Here is a 20,239-nt window from a genome sequence, read left to right as displayed (position 1 = left end):
CCAACTTTGTAGAGGTGGAAAGGGAGTTGTTAGCTAAATAGTTAGCCCAAGTGGCAGCCCTAGGAAAGGGCTTTTTCTAACTTGGCTAAGTTCAGTGATTTAGTTTTAAAAAGCACCACAAAAAGCTTTACTGGCTGAACTGAAGGGGCAGTTAATTGCAAGGAGCTAGGAATGAATAGCCAGGGGCAAGAACTTCTTAAATTGGCTTTTAAAAACTTCTTAAACTGAAGCCAGATTTGCACTAAGCATGTTGAAACCCTTTTGGTTTTGTTGTTGTTTTTCAGTCATGTGAAATTTTCTATCCCCAGATATACAGATCCTTACATCAACATATAAAAAAGAATATACATATTTTCCCTTTTAAAAAGAATAAATTCTATGTTGGCTGAACACAGTAGTCTTTTAAAAAGTTCCCATCTCATCAGGGCATTGAGAAATTGAATTAATAAAACCTGACTTGATTATTAGTACGGTTACACGTTTCTTCTGTGACCTGAGGTACATATTTCTCATCCCACAGGTAATGTGAAAATACTTTTTTCTTTCATCATTCTGCCGCATTTATTTAAATAAAATCTTGTCAATGCAAGAAGCGTATCTTACCAAGTATCCATAGCATACCTATCAGAAAAAGACAAACACTGTTCCAAACCTCTATATATTTCTGTAATAAAAATTTTAATAATCATTGTTGCAGCTGTACACACTGTTCTTAATCACCGGTTGGGGAAACTTTCTCAACTGCTACCTCTCACTGTATATTGTTGCATCATATATGAGAAATGCAGGAAGATACAGAAGATTTTATATAAGGGTCTGTTGGATGTAAAAGTCAATGCTTTACCTGCTTAACAACAGCCTTTATTCTTTGACTTTCTAGTTATCCTAATTTGGTTTTGGGAAGCAGATATTAGGGACAGTGCAAAGCTTACTATTCCTCTGACTTGCTGATTGCTTACATTTTGCGGTTAAGTGTGGTTTGTGATTGACTGCATGACTCCAGTATTAACAAGAAAACACAGTGACTGCCTCCAAGTACTCTCATTCCAATTCCATTCAATGAAAATAGGTATCAAACAGCTAAGTAAAAATCACTGGTTCAACTGCTGAGGTCATTAACTTTCCCAAACTAAGCACGCAGATCTTAGATTATTTTAGGTCTAAGGCTATTTGTATCTCAGGCGATTTTAGAATCATCACCTGTACTGATTATTTTTCTGTTTAGAAAATGAAATTCACAGTGGACACAACCCTGCTGAGGGCCCAACTTTACTCACCTCAACATATGAAATTGGAAATATTCCTATCTTGTCAGCCAGCATTCCTTCTGCCCAGTTTTCATCCACACGGCGAATTACAGTCAGAACATCATCCTGTGTGAACATGCAGTGATTATGTCTCCCAGCTCTAATTAAACTAATTTAATTTCCCTCCATAATGCACGGGTAATCAGAGAAGGCGGTACATGGACAAGAACCACAGAGTAGGCACTCTGTAACAGGAACATGCTGCTTTGGGGGTTGAAGTCGGTTCCAGCCATTCCTCTTCCTATTTTGTCAGAGTTCAGCTAACTGTCCACAGCTAATCTCAGCTATCTGACTTTGTCCTTAGCGCCAGATTTCCTGCCATGTTCGGTCCATGGTATTCATCAGCCCCCCTTTAAGTCATTGGCATTAATCAACAGAACTGCAATCTTTTTCCTTCTCAACTGACTCATTACCTAATCTTCCCTAGATGTTGCTTTTCTGCTTAAGTACTTAAGAACACTGGTAAGTGATATGATTCTTTCACACCTACATGGAGCATTTGGATTAGATATGGTTTTGAGAAGGTCACATAAAACCAGGATTTACATGGACATTAAACATTGCTCTCACTTATACTGAGATATGTAATTGTTTCATATGCAAGTTAAAATATTTAGAAACATATATGCTTACTCAAGCGAGACCAGATTTAAAAAAAAAAAGAAGTCTGCCAACAAGTTAATCAAAATATGCAAGCTAGTGCCAATCATCCTCAACAGTATTGCTGTTCTGTGTTGTAATAACTGTTGTCTGTCCAGATGTTAATATCTTTCCTTTTTACAATTTTAGCCATCCTTTCCGTTTTTAATAGGCAAGGGTAGAAAAGTGATTAGCTCACATTTGATCTTGCAACATTTTTGTGCAATTTGATAAACTAAAGAATCAGAAACTGAAAAAAAGGAACAGCTGATTCCTGTTAAAACTCTGTATCATTATATGCCTTGCAAGGCAGAAAATTAATTACAATAGAAACAATATAAGAAGAAACGTCATATTTCCCAGAAGGCAAGTAGTAATATGAGAGAATGACACAGTTTAGTAGTACTTTGTGTCTAGTATCTAGATCCTAAAAATGTTGCTTACTGAATGCAAAGCTGAAAATAGTACCAACTTCAATAATTTAAAATGAGTGTTTCTTTAGAAGATGGAACACTTTTAATTCATAACATAGGTTATTTCTCATAAATTAAGAACATTACTGCTGCAATTATGAAAAACTGTGTTCTCAAAAATAAAACCTCAGAGAAATTATATGTAATTTAGGAAGAGGAGGAAGGCAAAACTAATCAACATAGGAGAAATACCTGCAGAATTACTTGCTCTTTTCATATTTGTGCAGCTCCATTAAAAAAATGCAGGAAAGACTACAGAACAGTCTTATTATTTCTTATTCAAGTGAATGAAATCATTAAAAGAAAATAATAATTATATTCTGTTTTTACCTTTGCAAATGGTAAACAGTCTTTATCTGCTTCCTTGTCTTTTACTTCAAAGTCATAAAGTGCTTTGCACTGAGGCGGAGGTTGAGGTAAAGGTTTAATAATCTGAACAAAATTGGTAGGAAAAAAGCCATGGATGCCATTGACTTCTCCATGATACCAATTTTCATCCACCTGTCGACGCAAAATGATGATGTCCCCTTTACTGAATTTAAGATCTCCAGGTTCTTTTCCCTCGTAGTTATACAATGCTTTGGCACATGGTAACTGAGGTACACCCTAAAAAAGAAGAAAAGAAAGCACTAGAATTAGATGAGTAGTAGTAAATACAATTTGTATTACATTCTTTGGGAGACTATGAATGAAAGTATATAAAACTGCAAAGCAAAATTATACACAATAGAATTATTTTATTGCAGTGATTCTACTGATTTTAGCCAAACACATAGGAAGAGCTTCAGTTCTATATAGTCTTAACATCCCCCTAAATTTCATGATGATTTTCAATAATGGTACAATGTGGATAGACACAAGACAGGCAAAAAACTGTAATACCTTAACCCTCATGTACTAATTCACTAAGTTTAAACATTAAAAAACCAAAACAAACCAAACTGGAAAGTATCCTGACCACCTGAGATTGAACAGAAAAAAGCTGCAAGAAAATATAGCACTAGAATAACAAATTTACTATAAGACCTTTAAGGCATGTTTTCTGCCTTTCTTATTATTTTCCTCAACTTATTTATTTCATGGGTGCAGAATGCTAAGGATGAGGATGTAAGGGAGGTGTTTTCCAGCTTTAAAAACAAGTGTCACTTCATTAAAGGTGAGATATTTCATCCTGGAACAACCCTTCTAATTTAATTATTTATTTTAAAACCCAGATAAAAAGAGTTCCTGGGAAAAAAAAAAAATCTGTTGAAGGTGTGTATCGTTGGGTTTCTACACTTGATTCCTCCATAATATCTGAAAACTACGGGTCATTGGTGCTGCTCTTGAACGTATGTCAGAAGGATTACAATATAATACTGTATCATCCTCCCTTATATAGACCGCAGGTATTATTTTTTAATTGCTCAGTCTGTGCCTCCACATTTTGCAAGAGTGAGCCATAAAACTCTACAACTTTAGTATTAGGGCTGCTGCCTTCAAAACTCTCTTTTCTCTCCAACTTTAGATTCCTAGAGGGGAGCTCACCCCCTTAATGATGCAAACAGCAGTAACCTGCATTAGTAAGACAGTCTTTCCATAGCAAAGACAGCATTTATAGTCAACTAGAGCACAGTATTTCACAACTTTAATGCTATCCCTTACAGAAAAGGCAAATTTTAATGAAATTCAATGCTGGCAATATTATTCGCCACATCTACCCCATGGTATGTCTCTCCTCTCAAGTATTCTATCAGTTCAGATTGTAAATCGGAGTGGACTTGCAATAACATCTTAAGAGGTACACACAAAATGAAAGGAAATTCTCAGAAGTCTTCAAGTCTGTCTCATTGGTCAGAAGACAGTGTGTTTGATAATTTATTTCACATTTAACACTTCAAATTCTGTCTTTCAATATAATCCAATTTGTTTGGACATCTTTAATTTTTGTGTATGATTTTATAAAGAGATTAATGATTTCATGATTAATTTATTCATGAATGGATAAATAATATCTTAAAGATTAGCTTATTTAATAATTTTCTTTCCATACCAAAGTAAAAGCATATGTATATACATAGGTACAGATGAGTATGATTTACATATGAATACAAGAAAATCACAGTTCATTCTATTGCATCTGGGATGGGTACTAAAACTATTATATTAGCAGGATCCATGCAACTGGTCACAAAACCCAGTGATCTTCAAACAGAAGCAAACAGTATTTTTCTTCATGATCTCACTTAACTGCATCAGTGCAGAATGTAAACACTACTGGCATACTCTGTATAAACCTGGATAGGGAAAAAGACTAAGACGACATCAGCTAGAGAATTTGTAGGCCCCAACTGATTGACGGGGAAATTCATGGCCACAATAGAAGAATTAAAAAATATTGTATGTATGTATTTTTAGTCCTGTGTGCTCTCTGCAGAGTAAACAGGCAGAATGAAGGAAGGAGTCAGTGTAGATGTAGCAAGGACAAGTGCAGAGAGAGAACTGGGGGGGGACAGGGCAGGTTGGAAGCAAAAAGAAACACACCTCTACACAAGAGAGGAAACACTGCTTGCTTATCCATTTCCATCCCACTAACAAACCAACCAACCAAAAAACTTACAGCCCTTCAGTGATTACGAGCCAAAGAATTACTTGGTAGAAAAAGGGCCCCAAGCAATTATGGCTACTACAAGACACACGCATCTCTCTTGCACTGGAGGGAATAGCTGGAGCTCGCCCAGGAATCACCCCGTTGTCCCGGGAGAAAGCTTTCTATGGCCCTGTACTGAGGAAGAACTTTAAGATTGCTGTGTGTATGAAATACAGTTGGAAAAAAAAAATCTTTTTAAAAACAAAAAAACCCAAAACAAACCAGGAGTGCCAGCACAGCAGATCATGTCAAAGCGATCAAATTCATCAATTAGTCATCATTTAATTGTTAGGAACTCGGTATCGCATTTATAGAGTTTATCACAAAGCCTCCCACGAACAAACCTTCTTCACTCAAACGTACAAACATCTGTTTATATTTTATAGGAAGTTCCTTTCCCAGTGTATAGGTTGAGTTTCTGCAAAGCTGGTTTCCCACGTTAAATAAAAACGGTTCCAGTCCATAATTTCAAACAGAACAAAGTACAACAAAACACACTTAGTTCTCAGTCAGACTGCCAGGGATTAAAGAGAAATGGTTAAACGACTGGGAAGAGAAGTGAAGCAAATGCCTTTTCCTTCTGTCCCAGGGGGAGGACGAAGCGAGAAGGAGCGGGTGCGATGGGGAGCGCCGTTCAGTTCTCAGGGGTCTGGTACCAAGGGCCCTAGAGCACCTTCTTCGCATTCCTCCTCCGAGAAACCTGGCAACCTGGGAGCCGCGGCTCACGGCCGGAGCCTTCCGGGCCACTGCGGTTAGCAGCCTTGGGCAGCTTCGGCCCCCCTTCCGCCTCTACCCGCTGTTCACCAGGAGAGAAGGCCATGAGGATACGCCGAGCCGGAGTTTACATTTCACTCCCTGTCTCTCACTTGGCTAAACATGAAAGGCAGGCTTTGGAAGAAAAACTTTGCAGCCTACCCTTAGGTTCACAGCTGCCATTTACCCTGCCAGCTCTTTGAGAAAGCAACAACAGCCAAAAAAAAAAACCCAAAACCAAACCCCCAGACAAAAACCATTTTAGGAAATTAAAATATGAAACTCAGAAAGACTCCACACAAAATAGGTTTCTCAGAATTATTTCCTCAGTCCTTATGCAAAATCCTTGCGCAAAAATATTTGAACATCTCATGCTACTGCTGACATACAAACTGTTTAAAATCACGTTTAGCTAAGGCATGGATATACACACATGTCACACGCCAGATTCCTTTAAAGAAAATAAAATTAATAATATATGATGACATCAAAACAAACGGCTTAACAAGAATATGAAAAAATGCGTATGCATTCATATATATTTGAGGCTCAGGTCCCTCAGATTTCTTCTCCCAACCCAGATATTTTGTCTTAGAAACCTACAGAATTCGCTTACAATTTTCCTCTTTGGATTTATACTTTGTCTTCAGTCACCTTATTTCAAACTTCACTCTTATTTTTTTAATGGACAATATGCAACTGTATGTATTTTTCATGAGCTTAAGCCAAGACAAACTTATGCCTGCACAGAAACATGAGATCTGATTTCCTTTTAAAAAGGAGTTTCTGTGGCAGAAGCCCAAATGTAAATATGCTTACACTGGCATAAAACAGCGTTCACTGTGTAACTTACTGCACTTGGAGAACCAGCATAAGCTAAAGTAGCAAAAATAGTAAATCCCCTCCCAAGGAAATGAATGGAACAAATAATGGGTCATCTGCACCTCTGTTTCCTTCCAAGCCTCCCCAGCTGCGGTGCTGCTCGTTATCACTTTTCCAAGCAAGCAAGGCATTCCCTGTTCTCCGGCTGTGAGACTGGGATGTGGCCTGGGCTTCCCTGTGAACCAGTTGAACTTAGCCCGAGTATCTATGCCGTTTTCACCTGTTTGAGGTTCTCAGACACTGAGTGTCTTCAAGAGGCCAGGAAGTCTTCTTTTTACAGAAGTACTGTTTATGTTAGTAGTGGGACAGACAAAAAAGATTCCTGAAACTGTCTACATGCACAACCAAAGCACTATCAGCCTCCTAAAAAGCTGGCCTGCTCAGACACCTCAGCAGCAGTTTTTATGCCTAGCTTTCCTAAATAACTTCTGCCTTTCTTTAAAGAAAATCTAAAAACTGGAAGTTACTATCATTTTGATCCATGTTATAAGAGGATCTTTAATAATCATCAATTATGTGCAATTTTCTTACAAGTGAAGACAGAAAAATTATTTTTCTTCATGTATCTTTTTATTTTCTTTCCATGCAGTTCCTAAATCAAACCAAGTCACATTAATAACCAGACAAGATGAGAAACTATTACAAAATATCTCCAACTACACAGCAATTTTAAGTACAGTAACTCTGGTGCTACAGAGGCGCTTTTACCAGTCTTTTTTTTCCCAAAGAACCAGTACTGTAAGACATACTTGGTTGCCAGTAAAAGTTGCCCTTACATAAGGAAAGGAGCTTGTTAATATGCTGCAGCCAACTTGTTTGCAAGGCAGATTTGGGTCAAGTGGGTTCTTCATGTGTACATTCTCCAGCAGATACACGTACACCCAAGATTTCCTCTTCAGACTCCTAGTCATTCAAACCTTTTGAATGACGATATTGCTTCTTTTAATCTTCTAGTCCATTCTCTTTCATATTGCTGCCTTCTTGACTCAAATCTTTCAAATGCATCCTTTTTATTACATTTATTAATGTGTATTTTAGCTTTCTTGCCTTCTTTGGCCTTTACCAAGCTGTCCAGTCCCACATGCAAGAACATCCCATTTTGCACCTATACTTTTTTCATGTCTGGCTCCAATGCTCATTTTCATCTTGCTGGCTCCAATGCTCATTTTCAAGTCTTAATTTAAAGCCATCTGATATGTCTAGTTCCATTTTCTTTGTTTCAGCCTCCTTTGTTCCTTCTGTACCTGCATTTAAATTTTCACGTATTTTGAGACACACAGTTTATAAGAATACTTCACTGAGGACCTTCTTAAACTGCTTATATTAAAAGATGTGTTTCCTTCAGTAGGATTGCCTTCTAAAGGAAGGAAACATGCTCCCTGTGTTAAGCTATAGATACACTGCTTTCACCTGAACAAATTAAATACTCAGTTTTGCAGAACACACCAACCTAGAGGCAATAACATTTGAAACTAAGTCTCCCCGTTTCTTTTTGAGTTCCAGAACACAAAATGTCTCCATAATCCAAGAAGAATGTTAAAAGCTGGCTCCCAGCGTTTATTTTTCTCATCTAAGGAACAATACAAACGTGGTCAGATTTGCTCAAAGAAAGGCTAACTCAAGTGTTATTAATCTGTATCTGACACCAAATTATTAGTGGAATCAATTTTACATACTTCTACCATAAGAACTATCTTGGAAGACTGCAGAGATCATCAGTGCAAATGAAATTATTTCTAGTTAAAGCACCTCTGAGGTTCCTGCTATCTGAATGATAAAAATGTGAGATATTTTAAGTCAGGAGACTGTTATCAAGTTGCCAGTATGCTGTAATAACCATAAAACCAAACCTTTGGTATCATCTGATATGAATTACTATTGCTCTACTGAATACAGTAAAACAGTATTTTTTATATGACAGTTCACTAGATTAAGGAAGTAAGCGTTGTTAATGTTGGCACGTACATTAATTTCTACCAGTTTCTAATGATATAGTTGTACTAAATCTCATTCTTCTCAGCACACAAAATAAATAACCAAATATTTGACTTAAAACAGTAAAAAAATTGCAGTTCTTTTGAAGTGCCATATTCAAATATGGTTAGTCACAGCTTGGTACAGTTTTTTATTTTAATAGAAGTTGTGCATTGAGAGGAAACTAGCTAGCCAGGTTACTCTGATTAAAGAGACCAGGCTTGAAAACCCATCTGTGTGTAACTTAACTGTGACCTGCATAACAATAATAATTTTGAACAAAGATTACTTTAGGAAAAAAATAGGATGCAGGATAAAAAACACAATCAAGCCAACATATTTGTTACACTTTTGGAAAAGCTGAACAACTGCAATCAGTAAAAATTTTAGGTTCTTGATAAATGAAGAAATGGGATGATATTTTTACAATTATTTAATTCAACCATCAAGTTAAAATTTATTTACTAGACATGCAAAGCTTCTCTGCTACTAGCTAACTACTACAGAATATGGTAAATTTTCTCCAATGCTTATACATAACACCAGTACTAGCTCTAGATGTAATAGTGTGTGACATATCAGAATACTCTTTATTAATTTCCAGGTTTCAGCCATCTAACGCAGGTTGAAATGCCAAGCACTCGTAGAGCCCTTTGCCCGATCTTTTGAGGACTTTATCAGTTAACTTTGCTCTTGGTAACTTGCAGAAGAACCTCATAGCACAGGCTCAGAGAAACCCTGTGTTTTGTAATAGAAGGGTAGCTCCTCTCCTCATGCAAACAATTTTTGTGCGTTCTTTTGAGGTAAACTATCAATGACCTACTTAAAGTGGCCAGTTCATGAAAGTCCTGTTTGCTTCCTCTGTCTTAACAGCTTTTAGAAGAAAACATTTTGGCATTTTTTCTTGTCTGATGTCAAGGAATACATTTAAGGTTGTTTAATATAAGTATGAGCAACTCTCACCCACAAAGTTGTTTTGAAATTAAAAGCTGGAATACAGGAGAATGAAAGGAATTTAAAAATGCTGCCTTAAGGCCTAAGCAATCAGACTAATAATATGGAAGGTTAGAAAGGGACATTTACAAAGCTTTCCAAAGGCACTTAGCCCAGTCTCTTTCTGTGCAATACCTGTGGTTTTGAAAACTTTTTCTCAAATCAAAAAATTAGTGTCTTCAGAATGCTGCCTTCTTTCCTTTGCCTATCTGAAATGCAAAGTTCCCAGCTACTTACTTTTCCGAGGTTTGTTAAAGAATATTTTGAACACTTTCCACTAAACTAAGCTCTCAAAATAACCAAACAAGTAAGTAAAAAATAGGAAAAAGTGGAAAGGAGAAAATAATTATATCCTGCATGTCCCCAAATATTTTAACTGTATGCACTTTGACAGGTTAAAGATTGCTTCTTTCCATGGGCAAAAAAACGAAGAAGTGTGAGAAAACTGCTCTGCACAGGAAAAACTGAGAAGGTAACTTTCAAGATGCAGAAGAGAATTTGGGTCTGTATTCCCATTGATTCTGAAAAGGAAAGCCAATCCACATCAAACAATTTCACTCCAAGTCTTTAAAAACCTTTTGATTAATTGTTTACTACAGAACCCTTTTGCTTTGAAAAGAATAGATCCTTGTAAGAATCTATACAAAACTTTAAAGTGTGCATTATGTAGAGCTAAGATGTTCACATAAAATAGTTCTTTCCAAAAGCAATGATTTGCTTTAAAGATCTGCCCTTATAAGCTGTTATACCAACCTCAATGGTCAGTCTGAAAATGCTACTTATCCCCCTAGGTTTTCTCTTGGTATGTTACGACTCACTGGCGTTTGATGTCTCCATCAAACTGTTAATTCTTCCTGTCCCAGTGCCGTTGTACAGCAATGTGGATCTCCTAATCTCTTTGAGCACGTCAAGTTGATATGCAGCACAAGTTCATTCCATTCCATTTAAACTCTTCTACCAGTGTATTCTATTTTCATGTAATATCACCTATGGCTTCTAAGACCAGAATACTGCATACTCCAAGAAGGAAAAAGAAAGACACCTACCCCTCTTGGCAAGCATATGTCTAGAGGAGCAGTACAATTGTGAGACTGAGTAGTGGGACTTACTAGTCCTACTCCAAACTGCCACTATATCCCTGAAGAAGTCTCAGTGTGGAGTAGGATGTTAAAATGTATCTAGTATTGCCCAATCACATCCACTTTGTCAACATTAAAAACCCTATGAACACCTAAACCTACAAAGGCAGGTCAACACTAAGTGCTTTGGAAAGTTTTGCTGTTTCCACTTTCTCTACATACACCTATAAAAGTACAAGAAACTTTACCTCACAGGTATTAACTTTATCTTTTCAAAGAACACTTTGGAAAATGGAAAATAGATGCAGTAGATTACTGATCCACTGCTACACTTTCATTTTTCCAGCCAGCTTGAGAAAAGTGACTTACCTTTATTGTCATAAGGCAGAGATTTTTTTGGGGGGGTTGGGGGAGAAGAAGAAAAGTGAATCGGAAAAGTGTAGCAAGAAAAGAAGCAAACAAATGAAACAAAAAACCACATAGGATGAAGTATATGAACGTCAAAAGCCTGTCAAAGACCTGGTAAAAGACTTAGAAATAATATGTCTCAAGTAGTTTTCTAAGATATATATCACTGAAGCTGAAAATACAGAACTATTTGACTGTTCAAAATACATAATTGCCAGACAGTACTTATGTGTTTAGCAAGAAGCCTCATTTTGCCTAGTCACCCAGTAAATGCCTTTCGTAACTATTCGCTCCCCATCCAAAATCTGTTATGGGAAGCGTGACAACTTTCCTGTGCCGATACAGATTCTGAAATATCACTTGCTTTTTTTGCTTATTTGTTATATGAACATAAAATCACAAAACAGTAACTACAGAAGAGGCAAAAAAACTCCCCCTGAAAACCACCAGAATACAGACCACATCTGAGTGTTAAACTCTTTCCCGAAATTCATTCTTACCTGGCTATTGTGAATCCTTCCCTTTTCACTCTTTGTTTTAGTTTCCTCATAAACTGGAAATTGGACATCTTTGGCATCTTTTTGCTGCTGCCTAAATTCATACTTACCCTTCTAATACAGTTATCTGGAATGTACTCTCCCTGTCAAAAGCCATATATGCAATTGCTTAAACAGCCAAATAATTAAATTCCCAAGCAAGATGTGTGCCAGTCTGAGCTCCAAGTCCAGACTAAATAGAAATTTTCATGTAAACTCAGAATACTCTTCTTTCCCATTGGCTTCATGGGAGACAGCTAGAGATGCCACAGACCTTCGTATACCCTTCCACAAACAAATAAAGCATCAATAACTGCAACTGTTACCATTTGAAATCTGCCCTACTAACTGAACCACCATCTAACCTTATAACAACTTTTATCAGTCACCAGAAAGAAAAAAAAAATGTTAATTCAACAAAACATTCCCAGAATAAAATCTTGCTGTAATCTATATAATCAGTATGGCAGACATACTGTACATGACAGCTGGTGAGAATTTCTGGAGCATATGTAGTAGTTAAAGATATAGGGATACAGTCAGCAGCAATCTCAGACAAAGGCACCATCTTGCAATGCTAAGAAACATCTCCCTTCTTTTGTTTAATACAGTCTCTTCTTTTTTTTTTTTTTTTTTTTTAATGCACTAACACAAAACCTCACTGCATTAGAAAGAAATAAAAGTGAGTCTACATAACCCCATAGGGTATCGCTAACACCTAGAGAAGATTCCATTATTAACATGATACCACTAGGTTGTGCTATGCTGGAGTAGTGGTAAGAAACAAATAGAAGTATCTATGTCGTCTACCAGTCTTAACATGGCTAATCAGAACACATATCTTCTCTTTCATTTTTGCATTAAACATAAGCCATCAATACTGGAAAAGCAGATCTATTTTAAAAATTCTCTCACAAATCTACACTTTGTAATGCCACTTTACAAATCACTTTACAAAACACATTCTGTTTGCTCACTTTAAAAAAAAGTTAATCTACGTAGTGCAGAAGACTGGAACATTTGGCTTATCAATGAAGCACTGGAACACAGGAGGCCCTGTGCCTACTTCAGGGAGCTGATATTTTAACACAAGTATCAAAAGCTCCAGAGGGTTTATCAACAATGTAAAAATTTAAGAGTAATGCTCTGTATTGTTCTAAAGGTTTTTATACTTTGAAAATGAACGTAAACAAGCTTCCCTCACTGTGATGTGAAAATGAGTATGTTTACTTGTTGCACCAAAAAAAGGAGAGGGAATTCCAGGTGAGAAGACAGATTGAAAAAAATTGAAAGGAATAAATGAGAAATGAGATTGCCAAGAGCAAACTCCTACTGCGCTTTGAAGGTGAGGAGTTTGAACATGATACAGAAGGAGCAAAGCCAGCAAATGACTCTGAACAAGGGAGTGACTTGGTAAGATTACTCTTGGTGAGATCAGCATGAAGAAACGTTCCTTTAATCTCTCAAATACTTTGCTGCCAAAAATTGGGCAATGGGAAAACACAGAGTTGCAAATGAAGAGGTTGCTACATTTTTTGATGAAACCTATCAAGGTTGACAGGCGCGACTTTTTATCTGAGCATGGTTTGCTTTCCATTATGATCAAGTGTTAATGTATTCCCCGCCAAAACAGTGTAAGGTCTAAAATTAAAACAACCCTGTCAATGATATTTAAAAAAGAGAGTAACCACACACAGCTCTCCTATTTAAATTTGATTTTAAAAATCTGAGATAGCATCTGACATTCCACTACCTGCTGAGAAAGTGCTTTTAGGTTTATTTTCTGTCACTTTCACTATTTTGTTAATGTTCAAGTGCTTGTCCAACCTTCTGGATGAACACATCACTGTCACACATCCTTCTCAGGTATTCTCTGCATACTCTTGTTGCCAGGATCTGGAGGGCCTTTCGCTAAGCTTGATTTGGGACCGGTACTGTGTCCTCCTTCTCCCGAAACCCCCTCACTCCCTTGAAATTCTTTCAGAACCAATTTAATTCCTTTAACATCTTGACGTCAAACAGCCCCTTGCCTATTGCGGAAAAGAAAAGGTGCTAATTTTAGCTGTCACTGTAGTATACACAAATATCCGTCCGCTGCACGCACAGAGTAAATGACAAACTCCATTTGCTATTTATTTTTACTTATTCTTTAAATTTTTCATGCCTCAAAGCTTCCTGGAATATATATTTTTCTTCCAAAACATTTTTATGGTACTCTACTTGAAGCAGCTGGTCGGCCTTTTGAAAAGGCAACTAATCCGAGCCGAAATTATGCATTTTTTTTCCAAGATAAATGTTCCTGTATGCTCTTTACTATAACAAAAGAGCTGAGTGAGCCAGAAGAATGCTACGTTAACATTTATCTCTTGTCCGGTGACAAGCTGGAGTTTGCAACTCCGGTTATTTCAGCCAGACTGTAAAAGTAGACAAACAGCCTGGCGCAAATCAGCTTTCTGCTCAGTGGAGTACTGCTAGAAGTGGCTGGAATCCATAATGCCTACAGAGAGTACTATGCTTCACATTTCATATTGCTCAAATGAATACATTTTAGCGTAAAAGTATTAGTGTAGAAAACAAAACCGATCCGCATGTCTTTATCGGGTCTGAATTGGTACGTAGCCATACCGTGCATCACCACGCTCCCCTCTGCTGTCACTGTACCTTTACGAGTCCTTCCCGCCGGCCTCCATAACCTCCCGGCCTCCGTTCTGCCTGAGCTTCGCCTTTCTTAATCCCATACCGACATGCTCAGTGTTTCTAAGTTCCTCCAGCGTCACCCATCCCCGCATCCACATTCCCTAAGCCTCCTTTCTGCAAGGGAGCTCAGTGGGGAGCTCCCCACTCGGCCGGCCCGGCCTTCCCACGCCAGCACCCCCCACCTCCAGCCGTCCCTGCCCCTGAAGATGAATTGGCTCTCCTGGGGCCTGACGTTACTCTGCCGCCGAACCGGCAAACAGATTTCCAGCAATATGTGACTACCTCTCTGTAAGTAGTGCAGAAATCCATATTCCACCCATTTATGTTAGTTAATTAGCCCCTCATTCCATTAAGAGTTACCACCGGTTTTAGGTGGGAGCTAATATTTAAGGTGTCAAAACTCAGTTACTCCAGCAGATCTTGGCCAAGTTTTCTCCCAAGTTGCCCAGCCCTAGACTGTCCTTCACTGTACAGGAGTGCTTTAATTTTTACAAAAAACTATCAGATCGAATACAGCAAAATCTATCATTACTGTAATTCCACCATCAGAGGCAGGGAGAGTTGCTTAAGGAGTACACAAAGTAGAACTAGGTATTTCAGGATAGACAGGAAATGGAAAGGATTTTCCATTTTGCTTTCAAATGCAGTTGTTTATCCAAGAGGTTTGTTTTGTTTCAAGCATGACAGGTGAACAAGGGTTAGAAATGCTAGGCAATATGAGGCTTACATTGAAAGGATAACCTGTTCACCTCTCAGTATTTTACTACAGAAAAACTACCAGAACTTAGGTCCAGGGAGGTCTCGTTGGTCTGCGTTTCCTCACAGCAGTTCTACTCCTCTAGTCCATTTGCACTGCTGACATTATATTACTAGTTGGTTACAACAAACCAAACAGATTTCACCGTCCCACAGAAACTAGAAGCATTTAAACTACCTAAATGAATGGTCTTTCAGCAACTGTGTTTGCATTCACCTTGGAAAGAACAGGAAATTTGAAAGTAACAAGTTGATCATTACTATGCTGTCGTAACTCAGATTAAATCTCTCTGTTTACAGATTATTTCATCAAGTAATCTTCCCCCATCTTTTTTGTATTTGGTAGACAGTGCCTCAAAATGGTAAGCTTTGAGTATTATATACCGACAACTGCTTCTTTAGAGTAGTCCTTCAAAATACACATCCTTTCTACTTCAAACAACAATTTAATAGCAATTCTATCCTGTTGTCATACGCGTTTTCCTAAAAGCCCTTTGCCTCTCCAAATGTTATGAGAATTTTGTAGTCATTTTGTAAAACAACATCTGAAGTATCTCTTGGACTTGTACCACAATTTACCAGTCTCCCTATTTATGAAAAACAAGTTTATACAAGGTTTGGGTTTTTTTTTTACTCTCAAGTATTTGGAAAAGTTAAGGAAGGTAATTTTTTCCATTTGTCTATGATATAAACACAAAAGAAACAATGCATTCTTTTATCCAGTTCAATGAAAATGACCATTTTCCTTCCCCAACAAAGGGAGGTTATTTATATTTTATACTATTAACTGTCTCAGATCTGCTCATAGTTTTCATTTATGTGTTCATGCCATAAATTAAAATACATACTTCTATATAATGATTATAATCAAGTAGCTATATGTATGACAAAGTTTAATAAGTAGTATATTCTCATACATATTTTTTTCATTTTGGAGCAGTCTTGAAGTATATGAACTGCACTACTCTTTCATGAAACTAAAATGGAAGATGTGCTCCAACAGTGATTTGCTGTTCCAACATTCCCTGGAATCAGAGTAGAGTCCACTCAAAGTATTACCTCTGAAAAAATACGGGCTGTGGGCACCAGGTCCTCAGCACCCACTGTTTTCCTTCTGTGGATCCATTCCCACTGCCAATTACTTGCTAATATAGATATAGCCAAAGTTTTCCCAACCTGAAGTAGTTTTTAGTCCTCTGGTTGTGAAATGTGATACATACCATGATCTCAATGTTTTCTTTGAAATAATTAAAACAGTTCTCATTCCAGCCAGGTTAATCCCACTAAAAGTTTATTCCATGAAAATTAATTTCATGATACCCAGAGAGATTTTTTCCAAAACCTGCCTCCTATGGATAGTAAAACTGCTCAGATAAAATCACTAACAAGAAGAAGGGACTAGATATCAGAAACTCTTTTGTAGGAGACAGTAAGCTCTTCCATGGGGCTGAGACCATGCACTTCTTAAGCAACTTTAACTTCTAAAACTTTAAGAAGCCTGTAACCTCCTACTGCATAAGGACCTCCTGACTTTGAGACTCCATAGTAAGCAAATTAATAATCACCTACTTACATTAACAGGGAATGCACAGAATAATTACGTTCCACAAATAAATTCTCAAGAACAACTTACAAGAAGTACAACTTTCTCATTTAGATAAAAAGTATTTTAATTATGCGGTTCAATCGTAATGCATTATTATGGGAAAGCACTGCTTTGGAGCCAAGAGTTAAGAATCAGATAGGATAATGAAAGGCTGACGGCTCTTTAATTCTCTCTCTTAACTATTCATGCTACTAAACTGGTTAGGATATATTTGGAAAGCAGAATTCAGTCATCCTGCTTCAGAACTCTCTGATTCAGACTGCTGCAAGGCCTGATGGAAGACAACTCCTTGAGCAGGTTATTCAAATAAACTGAAACTCCACCGCTTTTTGTCACCTTGGTAGCACAGCTTGTACCTTAAGGCCCACCACCAATGGAGCTGGTTTTTCTCAGCTCTTGTATGAGATTGTACCTCATTTATATAGAATCAAACTCATGCAGTTAAAAGAAACACAAAGTTATAGTAAAACCCCTGCGAACTGCAACTGCATTAACACAGCCCTCAGCTTTGTAATTGTTCCACTCAGCGCATTTGTGTGAATTGGTGCTGACACAGAAATACTGTCCTGAATAAAAAGCCCTGAATATATATTCATGTAGGTACAAAACTTGCACATGGTACGACAATGCTGATATTAGGCCAATGTACATGCCATTGTCACATGCATTCAACTTTCCTGCAGGGTAAACACTCTTCAACCCACTGACTTTAGCTCAAAGTGAAACAAATTATCTTGTAAGCAACAAACCCCACCATGTTTCTCCTAGCTGTCCTTCCCGTCAAGTTTTGCTGACATTCCAATTTTTCTCTTTATTCACTCAACTCTGTTCTCTCTTTGTAGGATGGCTGAAGTTTAGGATTTGATGCAACCCCAGACACAGTTTTGGAAAGTATAGAAACACTGATGTACACCATGACACATTCTGTCCAAAATTTGCTGCCTTCAACAAAGCTGGCTTGTAAGTCTGTCCCTGCGCTGCCCAAAAGCCTGCATTTAAGGTTGCTCCTAAAGAGCTCATTAAGCCTGCAATGCAGAAAATCACTTTTTCCAGAAAGGCACCAAGTCTTAAACTGAAACATTGACAGATGAACAATTTATCCCTTCCATTAGGAGGTTTCCAGTGGCTTACCATGCTACATAGATTTAGATACTTCTTAAAGTACTTGTGTAACTCACGGTAACTTTAGCCCATTATTTACCATCACTCTTCTGATTACGCAAAGCTGTAATTTGTATTAATTGATATTCCTTCTTTCTGCCACTTGTTACATGAGACTATTTTTGCCAAATTTGTTGTTTTTTTCATCTTTGGGAAAGTAACCCTTTTGAATCACCAAACATAAACATCAGGGGTTGCTTATACTGAACATAATTTTCTATGCAACCAATACTTTGTCTTGAACTTCATTATGACAGCTCAAAGTGACTGAATACCTGGACTAGGAAATCATACTTTAATCATATTTTATAAGTTTCAATACATTCTGTAAAGTAAAATAATTATCTATACATGTATGTTTTTAGAAACTAACATTATGTTAATACAAGATACATAAGATCTTCAGAATAAGACTACTGTACATTTCAGTTTGAGACACTTCTTCCTTTATATTACATTAAGTGCTTAAGGAGTAAATAATTCTCTTCTTTTTTAAGTTTTTAAAAAAAATTTATTTAGGGTTGACAGCTAATTACACATAATCTCTCTTTGCTCTCTTCTTCCTTCCAATACTATTTAAGGTCTTCTTACGTTTCCCAACAGATTAACTTTTCTCAAGTACAAAGTCACACTGATCCTATTTCATCATCTATATCAATTATGACTCCTGGAGGAGACAGAATCCAGACTGTAAGAACAAATACAGAGAGCCTATGAAGGTCTGCTCCTAAATGCATTAAAAATCCTTCCAATACAACAAGCTGTTGTTGACAGCTATCTGCAGGTAACTTCAGTTAAAGAAGTATATTTCCAGTATCCTCTATATTGGAAGCAAACTCTGAGAAGGTATTTTGAAATCTGGGATTTGCCAAATCAGAATGGTTACATTAATGTTACCGTTAACGTTGCTGCACTGCAGCAAAGTAAGATCTCCTCAATATCAAAGAAGGATCGAGTCACATGAGCACAAATTCCGCAGCTCTGTAATATTTACAGAGAACTGGCATATGAATACTTACACGTGTGCCAATTTTCATGTGCTTCCATAATTCAGTCACATTATTCCAGTTTCTGTGACTTTCAGTCTTCTGATTTTAGTATTTATTTCAAAACTCTAGGCTTTACAGTTACTTAAATATACACTCTGATGTATTCACAAATAAATTTAAAACTCTTCTAGCTACGAAAAAAGGCCAAAAAGGTAATGCTGCAGTTTCAAAATCTGAAAGTTAAATTAAAGTTACCTCCAAACCTGACTTTTTGCTTTTCTTTAAACATGAATTTGGAAGGCGCCCCCTCCTCCCTGCCCCCATCCTGAATGCTTTGAGTGGCTGGTAACAAAGACTAAGTAGGTTTAACATTATTTATGAGACCTGGAGTACAAGAAAGAAACAAGCAAACCACAAACTGCCATGTACCTTTCAAAGCATGCTTTGTCTCCTCTACAGGCAACTCAAATCTTCCCTATTAATAAACTTCACTGAAGTTTTCTCTGGATCCCTTAACAGTCTTTATATAATTTAGGAAGGAAAGGCCAAAGGAATAACCTTCTGTGATAATGATCGTAACAGGAATCCTTATTTACTAAAATTGTAAGACTTTCCACATGAAACTACTTTTTTCAGTTCTCTGGATTCAATTCACAAACTTTGCAGACTGAGGAGGAAATCTAAATGCAGAAAAAGAAGCCATGGATTTTCTATTTAAACACAGCTTAAGATGCAAAAGCAAGGTTACTACAGCTCTTTTTCCAAAGTATCAAATAAAATGGAAAGGAACAAAAGAATTTTTTTTAATAGTATGTTATCTATCATAAATTCTTGACAATGTTAAAAAAATTAAGAATATATAAGGTCTGCATAGAATAAAACTAAAATAATTTCTAAAACATGTCTTCATTTTATATTTACAGTTTTTTGGGAACCCCAAGAAAAGTCTCTCGTGGTACATATCAGAGCACTTTCCTTGTAACATGTCTCCATTTTGGGTAGGCATTAGTGTGATCATCTTGCAGTACAAACAAAATTCTGCCCTTCAGAAAAAATGCATATGACACCACACTGCTTCTAAGTATTCTGCTGTGTTGCACGCACACTTCTGCAAACCTCATTTATCATCCACGTACCAGACAAAATATGTTGCAGATTTATTACATTGCCTAAAGGAAATCAAACCTATTATCTCATTATTCAAGTGTTCAAATTTAATTTTCTTACAGTTTTAAGTCTACATTAGCAGCTTATATTTAGTTTAAACTTCCAGATGAACAGAAAATAATTAGTTCTACATAAAAATGGCCGACCTTGTCAAGATGGTGTCTCCAGTGCTCCTTGCATCATGCTATTT

General features: G+C 37.1%; 1 protein-coding gene across 2 annotated transcripts in view; it reads right to left on the bottom strand.

Annotated features, from left to right (window-relative positions):
• SH3RF1 (SH3 domain containing ring finger 1) overlaps positions 1-20,239 on the bottom strand; it is a 91,043-nt gene that overhangs the window by 34,236 nt on the left and 36,568 nt on the right. For both annotated transcript variants that reach the window (XM_030023163.2, XM_030023171.2), the window contains exons 3-4: positions 2,750-3,025; positions 1,278-1,373 (exon numbers count right to left, since the gene is read on the bottom strand). In XM_030023163.2, coding sequence (XP_029879023.1) covers positions 1,278-1,373; positions 2,750-3,025 — 372 coding nt within the window. The remainder of the gene's footprint in view (positions 1-1,277; positions 1,374-2,749; positions 3,026-20,239) is intronic.

This window comes from Aquila chrysaetos, chromosome 1, assembly GCF_900496995.4.
Source record: "Aquila chrysaetos chrysaetos chromosome 1, bAquChr1.4, whole genome shotgun sequence".
In the NCBI taxonomy this organism is placed as follows: domain Eukaryota; kingdom Metazoa; phylum Chordata; class Aves; order Accipitriformes; family Accipitridae; genus Aquila; species Aquila chrysaetos.
This window is presented reverse-complemented; position numbering and strand designations above follow the sequence as displayed.